General features: G+C 47.4%; 1 protein-coding gene and 2 pseudogenes across 2 annotated transcripts; 2 read left to right on the top strand and 1 right to left on the bottom strand.

The window, feature by feature from the left end:
• The first annotated feature begins 8,470 nt into the window (after positions 1-8,470).
• LOC147980747 (uncharacterized) lies at positions 8,471-9,280 on the top strand (annotated as a pseudogene).
• A 497-nt stretch (positions 9,281-9,777) lies between these two features.
• Positions 9,778-11,183, top strand: LOC147980746 (uncharacterized). Its single transcript, XM_087515741.1, has 2 exons — positions 9,778-10,695; positions 10,797-11,183. The coding sequence occupies exons 1-2, from the start codon at positions 9,778-9,780 to the stop codon at positions 11,181-11,183; spliced, it is 1,305 nt and encodes a 434-aa protein (XP_087371867.1).
• An 837-nt stretch (positions 11,184-12,020) lies between these two features.
• LOC125547368 (nicotinamide/nicotinic acid mononucleotide adenylyltransferase-like) lies at positions 12,021-13,359 on the bottom strand (annotated as a pseudogene). The gene is made up of 4 exons (XR_015599360.1): positions 13,327-13,359; positions 13,181-13,266; positions 12,974-13,053; positions 12,021-12,170 (listed from the first exon to the last, which is right to left on the bottom strand). The product of XR_015599360.1 is annotated as a nicotinamide/nicotinic acid mononucleotide adenylyltransferase-like (transcript).
• Between the last annotated feature and the right edge of the window lie 7,298 nt (positions 13,360-20,657).

Here is a 20,657-nt window from a genome sequence, read left to right as displayed (position 1 = left end):
GCATTTCCATAGCCATTCCGAGATATATTGCCATGCAACTTTCCACCGTTTCGTTTATTATGACATGCATCATCATTGTCATATTGCTTTGCATAATCATGTAGTTGACATCGTATTTGTGGCATAGCCAATGTTCATAATTTTTCATACATGTCACTCTTGATTCATCGCAATCCCGATACACCGCCGGAGGCATTCATATAGAGTCATACTTTGTTCTAGTATCGAGTTGTAATCGTTGAGTTGTAAATAAATAGAAGTGCGATGATCATCATTTTCTAGAGCATTGTCCCAAGTGAGGAATAAAAAAAGAGAAAGGCCATAAAAAAGAGAAGGCCCAAAAAAAGAGAAAGGCCATAAAAAAGAGAAGGCCCCCAAAAAAGAGAAAGGCCATAAAAAGAGAGAGAGAAGGCCCAAAAAATGAGAGAAAAAGAGAGAAGGGACAATGATACTATCCTTTGCCACACTTGTGCTTCAAAGTAGCACCATAATCGCCATGATAGCACTACAAAAAAAAGACACATCCGTGACATTTTGGGTCGAACGAATTTTTTTTCTGTCATACATATGACACTTCTATGACGATAATTGTGACAAAACCCGGTATCATCATAGATGTGGTGGGCTCCTACTTCTATGACAAAAAATCATGACAGAAAATGGGCTTCTCGTCCTGGGTGGGCCGGAGACGTAGCTGCATGACATTCTTTGGGCCGTCCATGACGGAAAAAACCGTGGTAGAAGCGAGGGCGAGGAAAATTTTGGGGAGTTCCCGGTTACAGTGGGAGGTCAGGGGCCGAGCGATGCGCGTTTCTCTCGTACACGTACGCGCGTGTGTGCGAGGCGTTGGCTCTAACTGAACCCGAGCGAGGCATTGGGCTCTAACTGAATCCAAGCGATTGCACTGCAGGCTACGCGTTACTGAACCCGAGCGATCGATCGATGGCTATTAACTGAACCCGATCGAGCGATTCCTTCGCTACTGCTGCCAACTGAAGCCGATCGATGCTGCCTCTGGGATGAACAATGAGCGTTGCGGGGGGGTGGATGAACAGTGAGCGGTGGCGTTGCCTCTGGATGAACAGGACCCTGTGGTGTGCTGGAGGGCTGGATGAACAGTTGACGGTGGAGGGGTGCCCGTGGAGGGGTGGTTGAACAGGACCCCGTGGTGTGGAGGGCTGGATGAACAGTAGACGGTGGAGGGTTGCCCGTGGAGGGGTGGTTGAACAGTAGCCGGTGGAGTAGCGCGCGGTGGAGGCTGGATGAACAGGAGCCCGTGGAGGCTGGAGGAGGTCGACGGTAGCCCGTGGAGGCTGGAGGAGGTCGATGGTGGAGATGAACAGTATCCCGTGGAGTCCCGTTTTGCGGTACGCCACACCCCTCCCGATGAACAGGACCCCCATTTCGACCGTAGCGCTCCAACACAAGTCCGTTTTGCGGTACGCCACACCCCTCCCGATGAACAGGACCCCCATTTCGACCGTAGGAGGTCCGTTTCGTTCGTTTTGTGGTACGCCACACCCCTCCTGATCAACAAGACCCCCGTTTCGACCGTAGGAGGTCCGTTTCCTCCATTTTGCGGTACGCCAGACCCCTCTCGATCAACAGGACCCCGTTCAGGCCTCGTTTCCATCGCCTGTTCCATCCAAGCCCTCCCGATGAACACGACCGCACATTCCGTTCCGACCTAGCCGGTTGGCTCCCACGCGTTCCATTGCCTCCTGATGAACACGACACATTCCGTTGCCTCCCCATGAACACGACGCATTCCGTTGCCTCCCCATGAACACGACGACGACGATGTTTCTCCGTTCCGACCCAGCCATGTACACGAGCCCTGGCCATACGTATGCACAAGTAGGCGTTCGAGACCCCGCCCGTATGTACACATACGTGGCCGTATTTTCTTTCTTGCACCCTGGCCACTGTATGTACGTGTACATGCTACATGCGCGCCTCTACTATGACACGTGTGCGCCTCTACTAAGACACGTGTGCGCCTCTACATCCACCAGTATATATGTACGTACACGTTCGCGACCAGAATGAAAACGCTACGTACACTTCGACCAGGTGGGTCCCGACTGTCAGGCACTTCCTTGCCTGCGAAGATGTAGCTGGTGGGTCCCAGCAGTCAGGGGGGCGAATCGTTTTTTTTCCCAGAAGCACTTCCTTGCATGTGAAGATGTAGCTGGTGGGTCCCAGCAGTCAGGGGCAAACGTTTTTTTCGCGAAATACGGTGACCCGTCCAGTGGGTCCCCGATGTCAGGTGGAGGAATAATTATTTTGCATGTAATAAGGAGGCACTTCCTTGCTGCGGTCGTGGACCCAGCTGTCAGCCTCTCCACGTACAGTCCACGTCCGATGGAAGCCGTTCCTTGACCACGTTGACCACGCCGCGCCGAGAGCACCAGGGCGGTGGACGACGGCGAGGCCTAGGAAGGGGACGACGCGGAGCCAGGGAAGATGCGGCAGTGGATGCCCACGCGTAGAGGAGTATGAGGGTTCACTGGTTCGCTGCGGTGTGAGGCTGACGTTGCCACAGAATAACAGGGGGTGTGGGTGAGTAGAGGGATGGCCTGGCCAGCGGTGGGAGTAGTAGGGGGCGGTAAGGCCTCTGCCGCATCGCAGCCGGCCACGGGAGGCAGGAGCACGAGGCACGACCGGCGCTGGTTTGGGTGGCTGGAGCAAGAAGACCAGAGGTTGAAGAAGCACTACGGGCGTTGGATGGACATCGTACGGTCACTGGAGCTAGAATCGTGCATATTGACTAAGTTGACAAAGCCCTCCGTCCGCGTCAACTTAGTAGGCCCACAAGTCAGCCTGCCACTATACTGGGTCCCAGCTAACAGGGGGAGTATTCATTTTTTGTGCGTAATAAGGAGGCACTTCCTTGCGTGCGAAGATATAGCTGGTGGGTCCGAGCTGTCAGCGGTGGTAACATTTTTTTCGCGAAATACAGAGGCCCTTTTGGTGGGTCCCTGATGTCAGGTGGACGAATCATTATTTTGTGCGTAATAAGGAGGCATTTCCTTGCGTGCGGCCATGGACCCAGCTGTCGGCCTCTCCACGTACAGTCCACTTCAGTTGCATGTCGGTCGTTGACCACGTTAACCAGGCCGCGCCGAGAGCACCAGGGCGGTGGATGACGGTGAGGCCTAGGAAGGGAATGACACGGAGGCAGGGAAGACTCGGCAGTTGTTTCCCACACGGAGGGGAGTACGACTTAACGAGGGTTTACTGGTTCATCTGCCATCGCCGGAGAATAATAGCAGGTGTGGGTGGGTAGAGGGATGGCTAGGCCAGCGATGGGAGTACGATGGGGTGGTGAGGCCTGCGCGGCAGCAGAGCCGGCCGCGGGGAGGAGGGAGCAGGCAGTCCCACCGGCGCTTGTTTGAGCGGCTGGAGCAGGAAGAGTAGAGATTGAAGAAGCACGACGGCCGTTGGATGGCCATCCAACAGTCACTACTTGTGCGTCAACCTTATTTTAGGAAAGCCTCAAATCTGTGGAAAACAGCATACAACCCACCTGCCATTATTTCTAATAATTTACAGTCATTTGCTAATTATTAAGGTTTTTTTGGAGCCCATATTCTTTTTGTTAGCATTACAGCCCATATTGTGGCCACGGTTAAAAAATTATACGAAATTTTGCATATTTCGGTGCGGTCCGAACTGTTTTTAATCCCGAAATTTCGACTCACATTCAAACTGATTTTAAAAATAAGTGTATATCAATATAAAATGCAACAAATTCTCCATGCATAAAAATTAATGTAATTTAAAATATTGAAATGAAAAAAAGATATTTGAAACTAATTGCCAGTTTGATGTGTTTTAAAAATGTACAGCCCATTTCTCATTACTGATGGGACATTTTCTCGGCCAGCCGAATGAAAGATCTCCTCGTCTTGAAAGATTTGCAGCCAACAGGCCTGACAAAGCGACTTACTTGGCAAATCACAAAAAAATTGGGTTGTGGCCGTGGACCCAGTTGTCAGCCTCTCCACGTACAGTACTCTTCCGATGGAATGTCGTTGACCATGTTGACCACGCCTGTGACACTCCAAAAATTTTGATTTGGTTTTTATCAAAATCTTTATTTGATTTGGAGGAAGCTATTTAATATTTTTCTTAAACCCTCTCCCCCTCAAACTTTTATGACAAATATTTTGGTACACTTCTCAACCTTGATTTTTGGCCTTGAGAGCTTTTCATTTTGGTCTTGCCTCTACTCAAATTCATTTTTGAAATTCCTTCTATTAAAAAGAAACCCTAGGAGTTATGGGTTTATTCTTTTCCCCATTCAAAAATTTCCTCTTTTGCCATGTCACATTTTGACATAGCATTCCAAAACCCCTCCCTGCCTTGGATCAAGTCAAGACTCCCATCTCCAGCAAGACTCAAGCCATTTTTTTTTATTCAATTTATTTTTCCCTCAAAACTTTTTCTGCCATTATTTATGGACCTAGGTGATTTACAAAGGAAGTACCATTTTTCTTTTGAGTTTTGATCTCAAACCAACTCCTCTGGCTAGTCCTTAGCACCCCCAACCTAGATCCATCAAGATCCTCTTGGTCTCAGTTCAAATATTTCAGATTTTGCCCACTGCAATTTTGGACCAGATTCATCATTTTGGTGAAATTCATATTTTTCCTGCTCCAAATATTCTGAGAAAAATCAGGCAGCCCCCCAGGTGCACTGAGAGGCCATCCCACCAAAGATAAGCTCAAGGAAAATTTTGCACATGCCAAAATCAATCCGTCGAACACCTGGCATGCACTGTTGCTGTGCAAGTTCAGAAAATTCAGAAGTTCAGTGTTGCTGTTTCGCCGTCAGTGTCGTTTTCTTCAGACCTCGGCGTCCATCTCGCCAATGCACGCGCTGGCATCTAGCTCACTGCACCCCCCTTCTTATCCAATGCGCTGCACACTCGCTTGGCCGGGCGCGGACATTGGTGGCGATGTGGCTCGCCAGCTCCGGCGCCTTCTGCGGTGGCAGAGCCACCCGTGGCGGCCAACAGAGGCCGGCCCTGCCTTTCGGCGCCGTCCGGCACCGCCCCAGCCACCAGAGCCCTCCGCGTGTCCACCTCCTCCTCTGTGCGCGACTGCGGCACCGTCGCCGTGGCCTGGCAAGCGCAGGGCATCCTCTCTGCCGCCGACGGGCCTGCGAGGCGCCGTTCCGTCAAAACCGCGGAGCAGGACAAATCCAAGCAAGGTTAGTGCCTAAATGGAACCAGTGGGTCATCGCGGTGATGTCTAGCTACCTAAACCACCTCACCAACCTCTGCCTCGCCGTAACCATCGCCGGCGTTATCCCGTTCACGGCCACCGCCTCGGATCGGCTATAAAAGGGACCCCCGAGCTCGTTCTCGACCCATCGCCACAACTCCACCTCACCAGAGCCCCGCCAAGCCACTAGGAGGACCTCGAGGGGGTCTTCTTCTCCGTCTCCGGCCGCCCCGATCCACCTCGGGCTCCAGCTCGATCCACTCAGGTGAGGCCACCCCCGCCTCCCAAACCGCGTTAGCAAACCTCTAGTGCACCCAGTACCCTAACCCGAGCATCAATTCGACCTTTGCAGCTCTCCCCGGCGAGATCCACCAACGCCCGAACCATCATCCGCCAGAGTTGAGGTCGCCGTCGACGTGGTGCTCGCCAACGCCCAACTCCACCACCCACAGGTGCGGAAGGGCACGGTGAACACGTTGGTAACCCCCGATCCCCCTGCCTCGCCGTGGATCGCCGCCGGCGACCACCGCGGCCCTCGGGCGCCAGCACTCTGTTTCAATTTTCAAACCCGACGGGTGGGACCTCCCCGTCAGCTTTTTCTCTTTTCGAAACGTTTTCTGAAAAACGCCTTTGGGCAAAATATGCCTTCCCCTCTGGGCTGGCGTGTTCTTAACTGAAACGTTTCCTGTTTTTATAAAATAAACCCTGAAAACTTTCTGTTTCATTATAGAAAGGTCCCTGGACTAAAACTCTTATAACTTTTAAACAAAAGATGATTTTAACTTGAAACCTTTTCTGTCATCTTTATATTTCTGTCTAGTCTTTTGTCATATTTATTTGAAAAGAATTTGGGATACTTTTTTTGCACGCACGGTATTTATGTAGTATCCGGTTTTTCTTTAAATACGTAGATACCGGGAGGAGTAAAGGAGACGCGTACTTCACCGAGCTAGACTCCGACTTCTCCGAACCAGGCAAGCATGTTTGAACCTTTGATATGATGAGTGTTTTGCATGTTTGCTCGAGTAGTTTTCTCATGGCCGGTTTATATAAGCATTTGTGAATGTTATGTACATGCAAGGCAAGCTACCGGTGAGCTTCGAAGTTGATGTGTCCTTATGATGATAAGATAGCACGATCATGTGGTGACATGATAGGTTGCAGGCTGGTATTGTTGAAGCATGCCAGTTTTATGCCAACCGTGAACTCCAGTTTTAACGTGGGTCAAGTCTCGATCCCGTTCGTTTCCCCGTCGTGCTGCCACATGTTTTCTGCAAAGAGTGCGGTTTAGTAAGTTGCAAACCTCTTTCCTGGTACACACCAAACAGAGGGACCGCGATGAGGGTTCCATGGACCTGGATTAAAGCCAGTCATCCGGTCAGGGGGCATGTGTGTTTCCGGTTGGGACCGAGAGGGGGCACCCCTTAGAGCGCGTGATATAAATTTGATCCCATGCTATTCGAGGTTGTAGCCTCCCCGTCTTAAGGTTTTTCTTGAACGTCGCCGAGGGTGATCCCTGGCAACGGAATGTGGAATGGGTGTGTACTGGTTAGACGTGTTTCTTCTAAAACACCGTAAACGGAACTAGTCCTTGTGACTACTGAAATCCGTTGGCTGTGGTTAAAGAGTACAAACTCTGCAGAGTCAAAATCATTCGAGTATCCATGTCCACGATCAAGGACTTGGACATCATCTCAGTGCCAGTGTCAGTCTCCATGTCAAATCTCAGTGTCAACCCCGGTGACAGTCTTAGGAGTATAAACATACAACCGAGAGTGGTAAACTCGGTTGAAGGTTATTCATGTGAATAGACTAACCAGTTTATTATTTTACGTGGAGTATTTCCTTGTGATGATTTGAATTCATGAGCTACTTAAATTCGAATGATAAACTATAAGCCCTTTTTGTGATGTCGCGCAGATGTCCGACTGTGGCATTATTGTTATTTACTTTTGATATAAGCCCTTTATGTGATGTCGCGCAGACGTCCGATTGTGGCATTATTGTTATTTACTTTTGATATAAGCCCTTTATGTGATGTCGCGCAGACGTCCGACTGTGGCATTATTGTTATTTACTTTTGATATAAGCCCTTTATGTGATGTCGCGCAGACGTCCGACTGTGGCATTATTGTTATTTACTTTTGATATAAGCCCTTTATGTGATGTCGCGCAGACGTCCGACTGTGGCATTATTGTTATTTTATTTTGATATAAGCCCTTTATGTGATGTCGCTCTGACGTCCGACTGTGGCATCATTGTTATTTATTTTCATTATAAGCCCTTTTCGAGGTGTTGCTTAGACGCCCGACTATGGCACGTCCTGTTATTTACTTTTCAATATAAGCCCTTTATGTGGTGTCGCCTCGACGCCCGACTGCGGCATGTTGAATTTGTTCCCACCTTTCGAGGCATCGCTTCAAACACCCGATCGGTTTTCAGTTATTTTTATTGGGATTTCGGGAGGACTACCGCCTGATTTCCTCAAATTTATCGTGCAGTACAAATCTATTATTTGATTGTGCATACTGACCTGCTCATGTGCATCATGTTTACATTTGTTATATCTTATGTCCGAACTGTCTTGCGAGTACATTCAAAGTACTCACCTGGCTTGTTGATTTGGCCAGATGTTGACGAAGGCGATCTTATGGATGAAGAGTTCGATAGCGAGTCCGACGCCTAGAGGAGTCCCAGTCAGTCATGTGTGACCCTGGAGTTGTTCAATTGTATTATACACGCTTCCGCCACCCAAATAAAAATCATCAAGCCTCACTCCGACGCTTGATGAGCTGTAAGATTTCAGAGTCATGTCACCCACCTCACTGTGACATATCCACCACCACCTCTATTATGAGTCAGTAGTTATGCCACCATACCCTTGTGTCATATCCGCCTCTATGTATAATATAGGCGTGCTTGTAATAATTTGTTGAGCATCCTCAGCTCAACCATGTATAATATTAGTATTGCTGGATTTCTGTATCAAGATTTTGTCTGCCAATAAGAAGAATTCTTCTGTACTAGTCAATACAAAGGTCGGCTTTTCAATAAATGTTTTATTGGAAAGGCGGTCGTGACAAACTTGGTACCAGAGCCAGGCTGACTGTAGGAAGCCACTAGGTGCGATCGCTAATCGGTTATTAGCTTATTTTATTATTCTGCATATAGTAGCAATTTTCTGTTGGTCATCATAAATTTATGATTTGACTATTCAGGATTTTGTCTACTTTTGTAGATGGCGGGCAACGTTTGTGAGTCACAGGTGTTCGCCAAAGTTCCTGAGGGGTTTGTCAAACTCTTCATCTCCATCACCAAGATCGCGATCGGGCCATCAGTCCGTCCAGAGTTCACACTCTACTGGCACAAGCTCAGCGACAGTTTGTCCATGTACCAGGCCGCAGTTCAGTTCAAGGGAGGACGCGCCGAGTTCCGCCGCTTCCGATTCATCGGGAGGGCCATGCCTACAAAGAGGCATGCCATGCAGATGGCTGCCCGCGAGATAATAGCTCGTCTCCGGGATGTTCTTCCTTCAATGAAGACTCGCCGTTTCCGCTACCTCCCATGCCACGTGCCATACACCTGCCACTATGCATTCGCTTGCGCTAGGGGAGAAAGAGATGAGGCTATTGAGATGCTTGTTGAGTACCTGAAGGCACTCGAGGCAGCTTTCGACAACCTCGTGGATGACCTCGTAGCTGCTCGTATGGATTCCATCCATGGCTGCTCCGCCAACAGGAGGGAGCTCCTCCACATGGCACCAGCACTGACGTTCGTCTCGTCCTCAGCATCATACACACCGGCCATCTTAGCCATAGCTCGCCGCATGCCTACCATTGAGGAGTTTGACCAGGTCATTGCTCCCACTCCAGTCCAAGCCGCACCACCTGCCACACCCGCGCCTGCACCAGCTCCTCAGCCCAGTACTTCGCGCCTCGAGCCTATTAGCGAGGAGGAGATTGAGTCTCCAGCACCACTGGGTCTTACCCTCGGCAGGCCAAAGGAAGTCTTCACCATCTTCGACTGAGTACGCCTAGCAGCAGTGTGATGTGCCAGCTTGTATGATATGTTTATATATACATAGGTTTGGTGAGTAGTAGCTTGTTTGCGCATCATGTAGGATCTCAGAGAAGTGCACTAGCCTAAATAACATGTCAGGAATGTGTACGCACATCCTGAGTGATGTATTGTATAATTATGGTTTGCATGTAAGATATGTACTGAGCGGTCCTTCTCCACGCGCGATCTAGTGTTTTCTTGAAAAAAATGTTGAAGTTCTTGAAATTTCCGCCTTTACAAAATTATTTATTTTATGACTCAGTTTTCTCATGAGTTTGCAAAATTACCCCAGAGTGAAAAATGCCTCGTCCCTGGACTCGTTCCATGCCATACCCATCGAAAGAAAACTATGGTGCCCAGACAAGCAACAACTTCACACAGGGACAATCAAGTTAGCAAGGCAGTGAGACAGCATTTACTCAAGTATGCCGCCTTTATGAGCAAAGCCAGCAGCAGCACCAGGAAATGCTGAACCATGTTATCAATATGGGGAATCATCGTGAGCCTTATCAGCAGCACTCTAAATTGTCTGAATTACAGAAGACGCGTCCCCCAACGTTCTCTCATACTGATAAACCTCTTGAGGCCGATGATTGGCTTCGAGACATTGAGAGGAAGCTGATTATTGCACAGTGCTCAGACCGTGAGAAGGTACTTTATGCACCTCAGTATCTCACGGGAGCAGCCGCGTCATGGTGGGAGAATTTCCTGCACATGCACCCCGATGAAAATAGTATCACATGGGAAGATTTTAAAGAAGGATTTCATGGGGCGCACATTCCCAGGAGCATTATGAAGATCAAGAAAAGGGAATTTGACGACCTCAAGCAGAGAAGCATGACAGTGACTGACTACAATAGTCAGTTTACCCTATTATCTCATTATGCCAACAAAGAACGTATGATGGAGGACAAAAAGATGGAGAAGTTTCTGGATGGTCTGGCACCAGCACTTAAATGCCAGCTGGTCGTACACACCTTTCCAGACTTCAAAACGCTTGTGGACAAGGCCATTACATTAGAAAATGAGCGCCACAGCTTGGAGGAATTTCGCAAGCAGAAAAGGGACCAAGTTACTCATGCTCGCAACAACCGGCACAAGACTGACCCTCAGAAGATTGGAGCAAACAGACCCACAACCAATGTTCCGCGGCCAATCAAAAAATTTCACGCAAGGGACAAGGATTTTTCGTATCACCCAGGCGTCACCTGCTACGCTTGTGGAGAGGAAGGGCACTACGCGAACCAGTGTCCAAAGCCAAGAAACTCGGCCCCAAAACCGAACAACAATGGAAACAATTCAGCACCCAAGCGCAACAACTTCAACCCCAACAATAATCACAAGAAGGGTCACCTGAACCATGTGACCAAGGAGGAAGCACAGAATGCCCAGATATCGTACTCGGTACGCTCCCTATCAACACAATACCTGCCACGGTTTTGTTTGATTCTGGAGCTTCTCACTCGTTCATTTCGAAGAGTTTTGCTTTGCAACATGATTTTTAGATACTCCCTTTGGAAAAATCCATGATCATCAAGTCCCCCGGGAATAAGCAAATCACTCAGAGTTACTGTCAAGGTGTGGTTATTGAGCTCAAAGGACTAAAGTTTCAAGCAAACCTCATCGTATTGGAAAATAAAGGACTGGAGGTTATCCTAGGAATGGATTGGTTAACCACCAACAAGGGATTTATCGATTGCTTCAACCGGACTGTAATCCTCACTCACCATCACGGGAAGACAATAAAAGTCGCAGCCCAAGAGAGACCAGGATCACGGCATCCAAGATTGAACAAGGTGGACACCTCAGAGTTAAGCAAAGTTCCAGTGGTATGTGAATTCCCCGACGTTTTCCCGAAGAACTACCAGGCATGCTGCCAGACCGGAAAATAGAGTTCAGCATTGAACTAGCACCTGGAACCACCCCCATCTACAAGAAACCCTATAGGATGGCACCCTCCGAGTTGGTAGAATTTAAAAAGCAAATAAAAGAATTACTGGACAAAGGATTTATACGAGCCATCTCCTCACCTTGGGGTTCGCCAGTATTATTTGCCAAGAAAAAGGATGGGACACTGAGATTATGCATAGACTATCGAGCACTCAATATGGTCACCATCAAAAATAAATATCCGATGCCATGGATAAATGATTTATTTGATCAGCTCGCACAAGCCAAAGTTTTCTCAAAAATTGATTTAAGGTCAGGATATCATCTTTACTACTATTAAACAATCAAACAAGAACTTTCTTACATACACCGCGCAATTAGTCCCACAATAATGCACGAGCCAATCAGCACCACACGATTAGGCCAACAAGTCTCAATCTAATGGCCATCATTAATCCAATACCTCTACGGTGTGCACTTAGCATTTACCAATGACTAACCGTACTTCACCAGGAGAGTAGTAGTCGAACAACCAGCCCCGCGCGTCCCCTACAATGACGGAAATCAGATCGCAAACTAACAACCAGCCCAGCGTCCCCTACAATCACAGAAAATCAGATCGCAAGCTAAGGGAACTTCACGCCCTTGACCTTGACCTCACCGCCAGGCACATACGCCGCCAACCAACGGCGTCTCCTGCCTGCGCGGTGACCACGCCGCACTGCACCGTCCCGTCACCTCCGTGCACGATTGCCATTGCCGATTGTTGCCGCTCGTAGCGTGGCATCCGTCCTGCGAGATCGCCAGTGCCCAGGAGAGAGCCTGCCCCGGCACCCGCACCGCCGTGCCCGCCCTTCACTGGCACCCATGCCGCCGCGCACACGCCCGCCGGGGCAGGGCGCCAGCGCCTATCGCGTCCCCTGAACCAGCCGGGCACACGCAGCTGTGATTCTTCCGAGGACTTCTTCAGGTTCGACTTCTTCCTTTGACTGTTGCAGCATTACTCATGATTAGATTTTTGATAATAGAGTTCTAACTAATAAACAGTTGCACAGCAAAATGCTATAAGCCTTTCATTTTACATACTGACTATATGAGGATAATGAAACTGGATTTGTGTTGCACAAATTGCCTTTACTATATCAAGTAAATACAGGAAAGTGACTTCACTATATCAAGTTCCATCAACATGACCACCAACACAATCGTTCTACAAAGTAATATAGCATCTATCCAGCTCCAGGGTGTTACAATGAATTGTATAAATCTGTATAAACCCACTTTTGCACACCACATGATTCAGAATGTGCATGATTATTTAAACTGAAAACATTTGGAGTACACGTGATCCATTCTAATTCTGAAAACTAAAGAAGTCGTACTTCCTGCTCCCTGAGTACAAAATGGTGCATTTGAATGTCTGTTTGTTGGAACTACGCAACTTTAGCATATCTTTTTTTTTCATGTGCATCTCCTAATAGGTGAGAGCATCAACAACATTTTGTTGATCTATCATGAACCGGTTTAGAATATATGTTTTTGCAGGACTAATGCTTGTGGTAAGCCATCTAAGAAATATTTAGAGTTGCCGACAAAGGTAATCTGGAAGTATGATTTAGTAAACAAATATGCCCGACCCTCACATCAAGGAAATGTTCCATATACAACTACATGAATTTCTTAGAACAATAAAAATATTGTGCAATGCAACGAAGATTCAAAAACATACTCTTTGATTCAGACTTGTTGCTCCCATCCCCTTTCGGTATCAAAAAGTGTTCAAGTTTTGTACCTGATCTGGAATCCAAACCCCTGGCTTGCTGAATGACTCGAGCAGGTCAGAACCACATAGCAGCATTACCTTGACACTTCCTGAGACAAAACGCAAGTCGTAAACAACTGATTTATATACAGTGTTATAGTACTGATACAATTGGTGATCCAACAATGTGAGAGAAGACACTACTGTGTTGCAACAACAAAAATCATCGTCACATACCTTGATCAGCTAAGCCGTCCTTGCACAGAAGAATTCTTAACTCTTGAGAGAATGGTTAAGGTACGCTGATGACCTTTCTGCATTGCCTGTATCAAGAACACAAGAATGTGTCCATCAAATGAACACATCATCCGAACTGAAAGTACCTTATGTGATAGCGAAAATCCAATGGTACGCATGTATTGATAACATGAAAAATCAGGTTATTATGCATGGATCAACCATCACGAAAGACGAGCTTCAACATGCCAATTCGCAGAGGCGAATCCGGTGAGCAGACGGCAAGAGGTCATGAGCAGCCCCAAATTGCAAATTCGGTCATGAGAATGTGGTGTTAACACAAACCCATACACATTTCCAGTTCCGCATAGTACCTTCTTCTTGTTAGCATCGGTTCACCAGGGACATGTATCCCTTAAGGCAGTAACATCCCAGCACCGACTACCCTCGCTGCTGCAACTCATCCTTCACAAGCTCTGTACGTATGAAACAAGAGATGGGGTAATATGCAATCTATTTGTTCTGATTCTCAGCATGTTCTAATATTAACACAACACTTCAGAGTTGCTAAACAGATTTAACAGGTGCTGCGGCTTACCAAACATGCCTGTGCATGTAGGTGGGAAGGTTGAAGCTCCCGGTGGCCACCAGCACAACACCACCCCGCCTTCCCCCGTCTCTGCGGTCATCCAGTTGAATAAGGGAACGTATGGTGGACTAGGATGACTCTGAATAACGCAAGTGAAGAAATCCAAGATCAGGTTCTTTTCTTTCTGCTTACAGATTTGGATCCATGGACAACTCTCTGTGGGGACGGGAACTTCCACCTCCTCCAAGGCCATGGCCACGGCCGTCCTCTTCAAATTCCCAGCTGAGCAAGAAGCCGGCACAAAATCTTCGCTTCTCTCTTCCTGGGGTCGGCGTGCGCCCCCCGCCTGAGAGGTCGGTAGTCCGGCGTGTGCGTTAAGGGGCCCGCGTCACCGGCGAGCATGCCAAGCTCGACCGCCTCCTCGAGCACTTCGACGGCCGAATTCGAAGGAGGAGTGAGGTGGAGCAGGGGCATGCACGTCCGCCGGCGTGGGTGACGAAGGGGAGGGGCGGCCTTACAGGGAGCGCCGGCTATGGAGGGAGGGATCTGGCGACCATGGAAGATTAGGGAAGGGAGGAGAAAAGACGGGCGGTGGAATGACTGGCTTTTTTTAGTACAACTACAGTATATACTAGCAGTGTCCAGAGAAGGATTGTGAGTGACTGTGGCGTTGTCCAAACCAATTTTCTTTCATCCTCTAGAAAAATACTTTTCTTTTATAGGGCATGTTCGATTTTGGGTGCCATTTCTTTAATCATCACGGCTTGTTATGATCATGATGATCAGTTGATGGTTTAAAAAGTTTCGTATAAATATCTATAAAAATTAAATAAAACTGAATATATTTTATGTTTTGTAATCCTGTAGGTCATCTTGTGGAGTACTTCACCGGAGATATAAATTTTATGGATCTATCAAAACTAACTAACTCTGATTACTATTTTATAGGATCATATGACATATTTTAGAACAAAACTAACTGTCATTTTAGTGGATGAGGAATAAAATGATGATATTACAAGAAATCAAGACTTGAAAGATGACGGACACAACACAGACCCCAAAGATTGAATGATTATTGATAGACCCCCTCCCCCCCCCAAAAAAAACATCGAACATATCACCCGAAGTTGAGCTCATCTCACAATCATTTATCCTTTCACCGACTGTCACTCCAACAAACGATGACTTAATAGAGTAGCTTTGTTCATCGGTATGATTGATGATGTCCCTTTACTAGAGTAAGACATATTTTTTCATATTTTAAAGTATGAAGGAAATGAAGTTGACGAGGAAGTTTTTGATATATATTTTAAAGTACGAAGGGAAGCAAGCTCAAACCAATATCCCATCCATCGGATGAAGCACCATAGATCGTATCAATAAATGGACCTTCAAGAGATAATGGTGTTTAGTTGTGTTTTTTTAAATTATGTAACAAATTATAATAGAATTATGTGATCATCAATGTTATATGAAGACATGTTTATGGGTCGTATGTTACACGCGCGCTCATATCACTGAGCATAAGACAGATTTGAATGGGTCAGTAAAAAACTCGCTAGAAGAGAAAATATACTCAAATAGATGTTTTTGTTGTAGATTATGATATGTGCATTGCACATGCATGTGTACTAGTCAATTAAAAGTACGGATAGAAGATATCCCTAAGACAGCATTCACCTCCAGATACGGACTATATGAGTTTATAGTAATGTCGTTTGGACTAACAAACGCCCCCGCATATTTTGTCCACCTCATGAACAAAGTGTTTATGAAATTTATGGACAAATTTGTCGTGGTGTTCATTGACGATATTCTGGTATACTCTAAGACACTAGAAGAGCATGCAGAACATCTCAGGATTGTACTGGGAGAGTTAAGGAAACACCAATTATACGCCAAATTCAGCAAATGTGAATTTTGGTTAAGACAGGTTGGTTTTCTAGGCCACGTATTGACCCAAGAAGGTGTTGCCGTGGACCCAGAAAAAGTCAAGGCCATACTTGGCTGGAAACCACTAGCCAACGTAACAGATGTCCGCAGTTTTCTGGGAATGGCTGGATACTACCGAAGGTTCATTGAGGGATTCTCCACCATAGCGAAACCAATGACACAGTTACTCAAGAAGGAGAAGAAATTTGTGTGGACTGAAGCTTGCGAGAAGAGTTTCCAAGAACTCAAGAAGAAATTAACAACCGCACCAGTGTTAGTTATACCAGACATACACAAAAGTTTTGAAGTGTATTGTGACGCATCCCGGAAAGGCCTCGGATGTGTGCTGATGCAAGAAGACAAGGTTGTCGCATACGCTTCAAGGCAACTTCAAAAGCATGAAGAAAATTATCCTACTCATGACTTAGAATTGGCAGCAGTCATTCATGCACTCAAAGAATGGAGACACTTTTTGCTTGGAAATCATTGTGAAATATATACGGACCACAAAATTCTCAAATATATTTTCACACAGCCAGAGCTCAATTTGCGGCAACGATGCTGGTTGGAATTAGTGAAAGACTATGATGTTGGCATCCACTACCACCCAGGAAAAGCAAACGTAGTGGTAGATGCTCTTAGTCAAAACCCTAACTCGGACGACAACAGTCTACAAGGCTTGAGACCTGAATTTCAATAGGAGTTCGCCAAACTCAACTTGATGATGGTCACGGAAGGCACTATGTCAAATTTGGAAGTACAACCCACCCTTGTGGAGCAGGTTAAGAAAGCTCAACATGGACACCCCAGCATCGAAGGCATAAAAAGAAAAGTGAGTATGGGCAAGGCCTCGGAATTCGTCATAGACAATGAGGAAATATTATGGTACGGAGACAGACTTTGCGTGCCGAATATAGAGGTCCTCAAACAGCAAATCCTGACCGAAGCCCACACCGCTCCATATTCGATCCACCCTGGAGGAACCAAAATGTATAAGGACAATCAGGAAAGATTTTGGTGGCACGGTATGAAGAGGGATATAGCCACCTTCATTGCATGTTGCGATTCTTGTCAACGCATAAAAGCCGAGCACCAAAAACCAGCCGGACTACTGCAACCAAACAGGATACCTCAGTGGAAATGGGACGAAATAGGGATGGATTTCATTGTCGGACTACCTCGGTCACAACGCGGAAATGATGCCATATGGGTCATCACCGATAGATTAACCAAGGTGGCACATTTCATTCCAGTGAAGACAACCCACACCACTCAAAAACTTGCCAAGATTTATCTCTCCCGTATAGTTTGTCTGCATGGAGTCCCAAAGACTATAATATCCGACAGAGGCACTCAGTTCGTCTCGAAATTCTGGGATCATTTACAACAGGCTCTGGGAACTCAGCTAGCATTCAGTACAGCCTACCACCCCCAGACTGATGGACAAACTGAACGTGTGAACCAAATTCTAGAGGACATGCTAAGGGCATGTGTCCTCACCTATGGAACCAGTTGGGAAGTAAGCCTGCCATATGCCGAGTTCGCATACAACAACAGTTACCAATCCAGCCTACAAATGGCACCTTTTGAAGCCCTATACGGACGGAGGTGTCGTACCCCATTAAATTGGTCAGAGACAGGAGACAGACGTATCTTCGGCCCAGACATGCTCAAGGAAGCTGAAGAGAAAGTTAGACTCATCAGGGACCGACTCAAGACAGTGCAAAGTCGACAAAAGAGCTATTACGATCAGAAGCACCGTGAAGTCAGCTTTGAACCCGGTGAATATGTGTACCTACGAGTATCTCCTATGAGGGGCCTGCAACGGTTCAAGGTTAAAGGAAAGCTAGCACCAAGATTTATTTGACCCTTCTGTGTGGTTGCACGGAGAGGCACCGTAGCCTACAAGCTAGACCTACCCAAGGAGCTGTCAGACGTCCACGACGTGTTCCACGTCTCACAGTTGAGGAAATGTGTAAGCAACCCAGAGAAGCAGGTGTCACATGAGAACATTGATGTGCAACCAGACCTCACCTACAGGGAGCGTCCAATAAAGATATTAGAGGAGTCTGAAAGGACCTGTCAGAAAGCAATTAAGTTCTTCAAGGTTCAGTGGAGCAATCACACCGAGGATGAAGCGACATGGGAAAGAGAGGACTCCTATTTGAGGATCAGCTGAAATCTCGGGGACGAGATTTTTCTTAAGGGGGTAGGTGTTGTGACACTCCAAAAATTTTGATTTGGTTTTTATCAAAATCTTTATTTGATTTGGAGGAAGCTATCTAATATTTTTCTTAAACCCTCTCCCCTTAAAACTTTTATGACAAATATTTTGGTACTCATCTCAACCTTGATTTTTGGCCTTGAGAGCTTTTCATTTTTGTCTTGCCTCTACTCAAATTCATTTTTGAAATTCCTTCTATTAAAAAGAAACCCTAGGAGTTATGGGTTTATTCTTTTCGCCATTCAAAAATTTCCTCTTTTGCCATGTCACATTTTGACATAGCATTCCAAAACCCCTCCCTGCCTTGGATCAAGTCAAAACTCCCATCTCACGCAAGACTCAAGCCATTTTTGTTTTTTATCCAATTTATTTTTCCCTCAAAACTTTTTCTACCATTATTTATGGACCTAGGTGATTTACAAAGGAAGTACCATTTTTCTTTTGAGTTTTGATCTCAAACCAACTCCTTTGGCTAGTCCTTAGCACCCCCAACATAGATCCATCAAGATCCTCTTGGCCTTAGTTCAAATATTTCAGATTTTGCCCACTGCAATTTTGGACCAGATTCATAATTTTGGTGAAATTCATATTTTTCCTGCCCCAAAAATTCTGAGAAAAATCAGGCAGCCCCCAGGTGCACTGAGAGGCCATCCCACCAAAGATAAGCTCAAGGAAAATTTTGCACATGCCAAAATCAATCCGTCGAACACCTGGCATGCACTGTTGATGTGCAAGTTCAGAAAATTCAGAAGTTCAGGGTTGCTGTTTCGCCATCAGTGTCGTTTTCTTCAGACCTCGGCGTCCATCTCGCAAGTGCACGCGCTGGCATGTAGCTCACTGCACCCCCTTCTTATCCAGTGCGCCGCACACTCGCTTGGGCGGGCGTGGACGTCGGTGGCGACGTGGCTCGCCGACTCCGGTGCCTTCTACGGTGGCAGAGCCACCCGTGGCGGCCAACAGAGGCGGCCCTGCCTTTCGGCGCCGTCCGGCACCGCCCCAGCCACCAGAGCCCTCCGTGTGTCCACCTCCTGTGTGCGCGACTGCGGCCCCTTCGCCGTGGCCTGGCAAGCACAGGGCGTGCTCTCTGCCGCCAACGGGCCCGCGAGGCGCCGTTCCATCAAAACCACGGAGCAGACCAAATCCAACCAAGGTTAGTGCCTAAATGGAACCAGTGGGTCATCGCGGTGATGTCTAGCTGCCTAAACCACCTGACCAACCTCTGCCTCGCCGTACCATGGCCGGCGTTATCCCGTTCACGGCCACCGCCTCGGATCGGCTATAAAAGGGACCCCCGAGCTCGTTCTCGACCCATCGCCACAACTCCACCTCACCAGAGCCCCGCCAAGCCACTAGGAGGACCTCGAGGGGGTCTTCTTCTCCGTCTCCGGCCGCCCCGATCCGCCTCGGGCTCCAGCTCGATCCACTCAGGTGAGGCCACCCTCGCCTCCCAAACCACGTCAGCAAACCTCTAGTGCACTCAGTACCCTAACCCGAGCATCAATTCGACCTTTGCAGCACTCCCCGGCGAGATCCACCAATGCCCGAACCACCGTCCGCCGGAGTTGAGGTCGCCGTCGACGTGGTGCTCGCCAATGCCCAACTCCACCACCCACAGATGCGGAAGGGCACGGTGAACACGTTGGTAACCCCTGATCCCCCTGCCTCGCCGTGGATCGCCGCCGGCGACCACCGCGGCCCTCGGGCGCCAGCACTCTGTTTCAATTTTCAAACCCGACGGGTGGGACCTCCCCGTCTGCTTTTTCTCTTTTTGAAATGTTTTCTGAAAAACGCCTTTGGGCAAAATACGCCTTCCCCTCTGGGCTGGCGTGTTCTTAACTGAAACGTTTCCTGTTTTTATAAAATAAACCCTGAAAACTTTTTGTTTCATTACAGAAAGGTCCCTGGACTAAAACTCTTATAACTTTTAAACAAAAGATGATTTTAACTTGAAACCTTTTATGTCATCTTTATATTTCTGTCTAGTCTTTTTTCATATTTATTTGAAAAAAAAATTGGGATAATTTTTGTGCACGCACGGTATTTATGTAGTATCCAGTTTTTCTTTAAATACGTAGATACCGGGAGGAGTAAAGGAGACGCGTACTTCGCCGAGCTAGACTCCGACTTCTCCGAACCAGGCAAGCATGTTTGAACCTTTGATATGATGAGTGTTTTGCATGTTTGCTCGAGTAGTTTTCTCATGGCCGGTTTATATAAGCATTTGTGAATGTTATGTACATGCAAGGCAAGCTACCGGTGAGCTTCGAAGTTGATGTGTCCTTATGATGATAAGATAGCACGATCATGTGGTGACATGATAGGTTGCAGGCTGGTATTGTTGAAGCATGCCAGTTTTATGCCAACCGTGAACTCCAGTTTTAACGTGGGTCAAGTCTCGATCCCGTTCGTTTCCCCGTCGTGCTGCCACATGTTTTCTGCAAAGAGTGCGGTTTAGTAAGTTGCAAACCTCTTTCCTGGTACACACCAAACAGAGGGACCGCGATGAGGGTTCCATGGCCCTGGATTAAAGCCAGTCATCCGGTCAGGGGGCATGTGTGTTTCCGGTTGGGACCGAGAGGGGGCACCCCTTAGAGCGCGCGATATAAATTTGATCCCATGCTATTCGAGGTTGTAGCCTCCCCGTCTTAAGGTTTTTCTTGAACGTCGCCGAGGGTGATCCCTGGCAACGGAATGTGGAATGGGTGTGTACTGGTTAGACGTGTTTCTTC

This window comes from Triticum urartu, chromosome 3A (genome assembly GCF_056163025.1).
Source record: "Triticum urartu cultivar PI428250 chromosome 3A, HENAU_Tu73, whole genome shotgun sequence".
NCBI classification, from domain to species: domain Eukaryota; kingdom Viridiplantae; phylum Streptophyta; class Magnoliopsida; order Poales; family Poaceae; genus Triticum; species Triticum urartu.
Note: the sequence above shows the minus strand (reverse complement) of the source record. Positions and strands in the feature narration are given on the sequence as shown.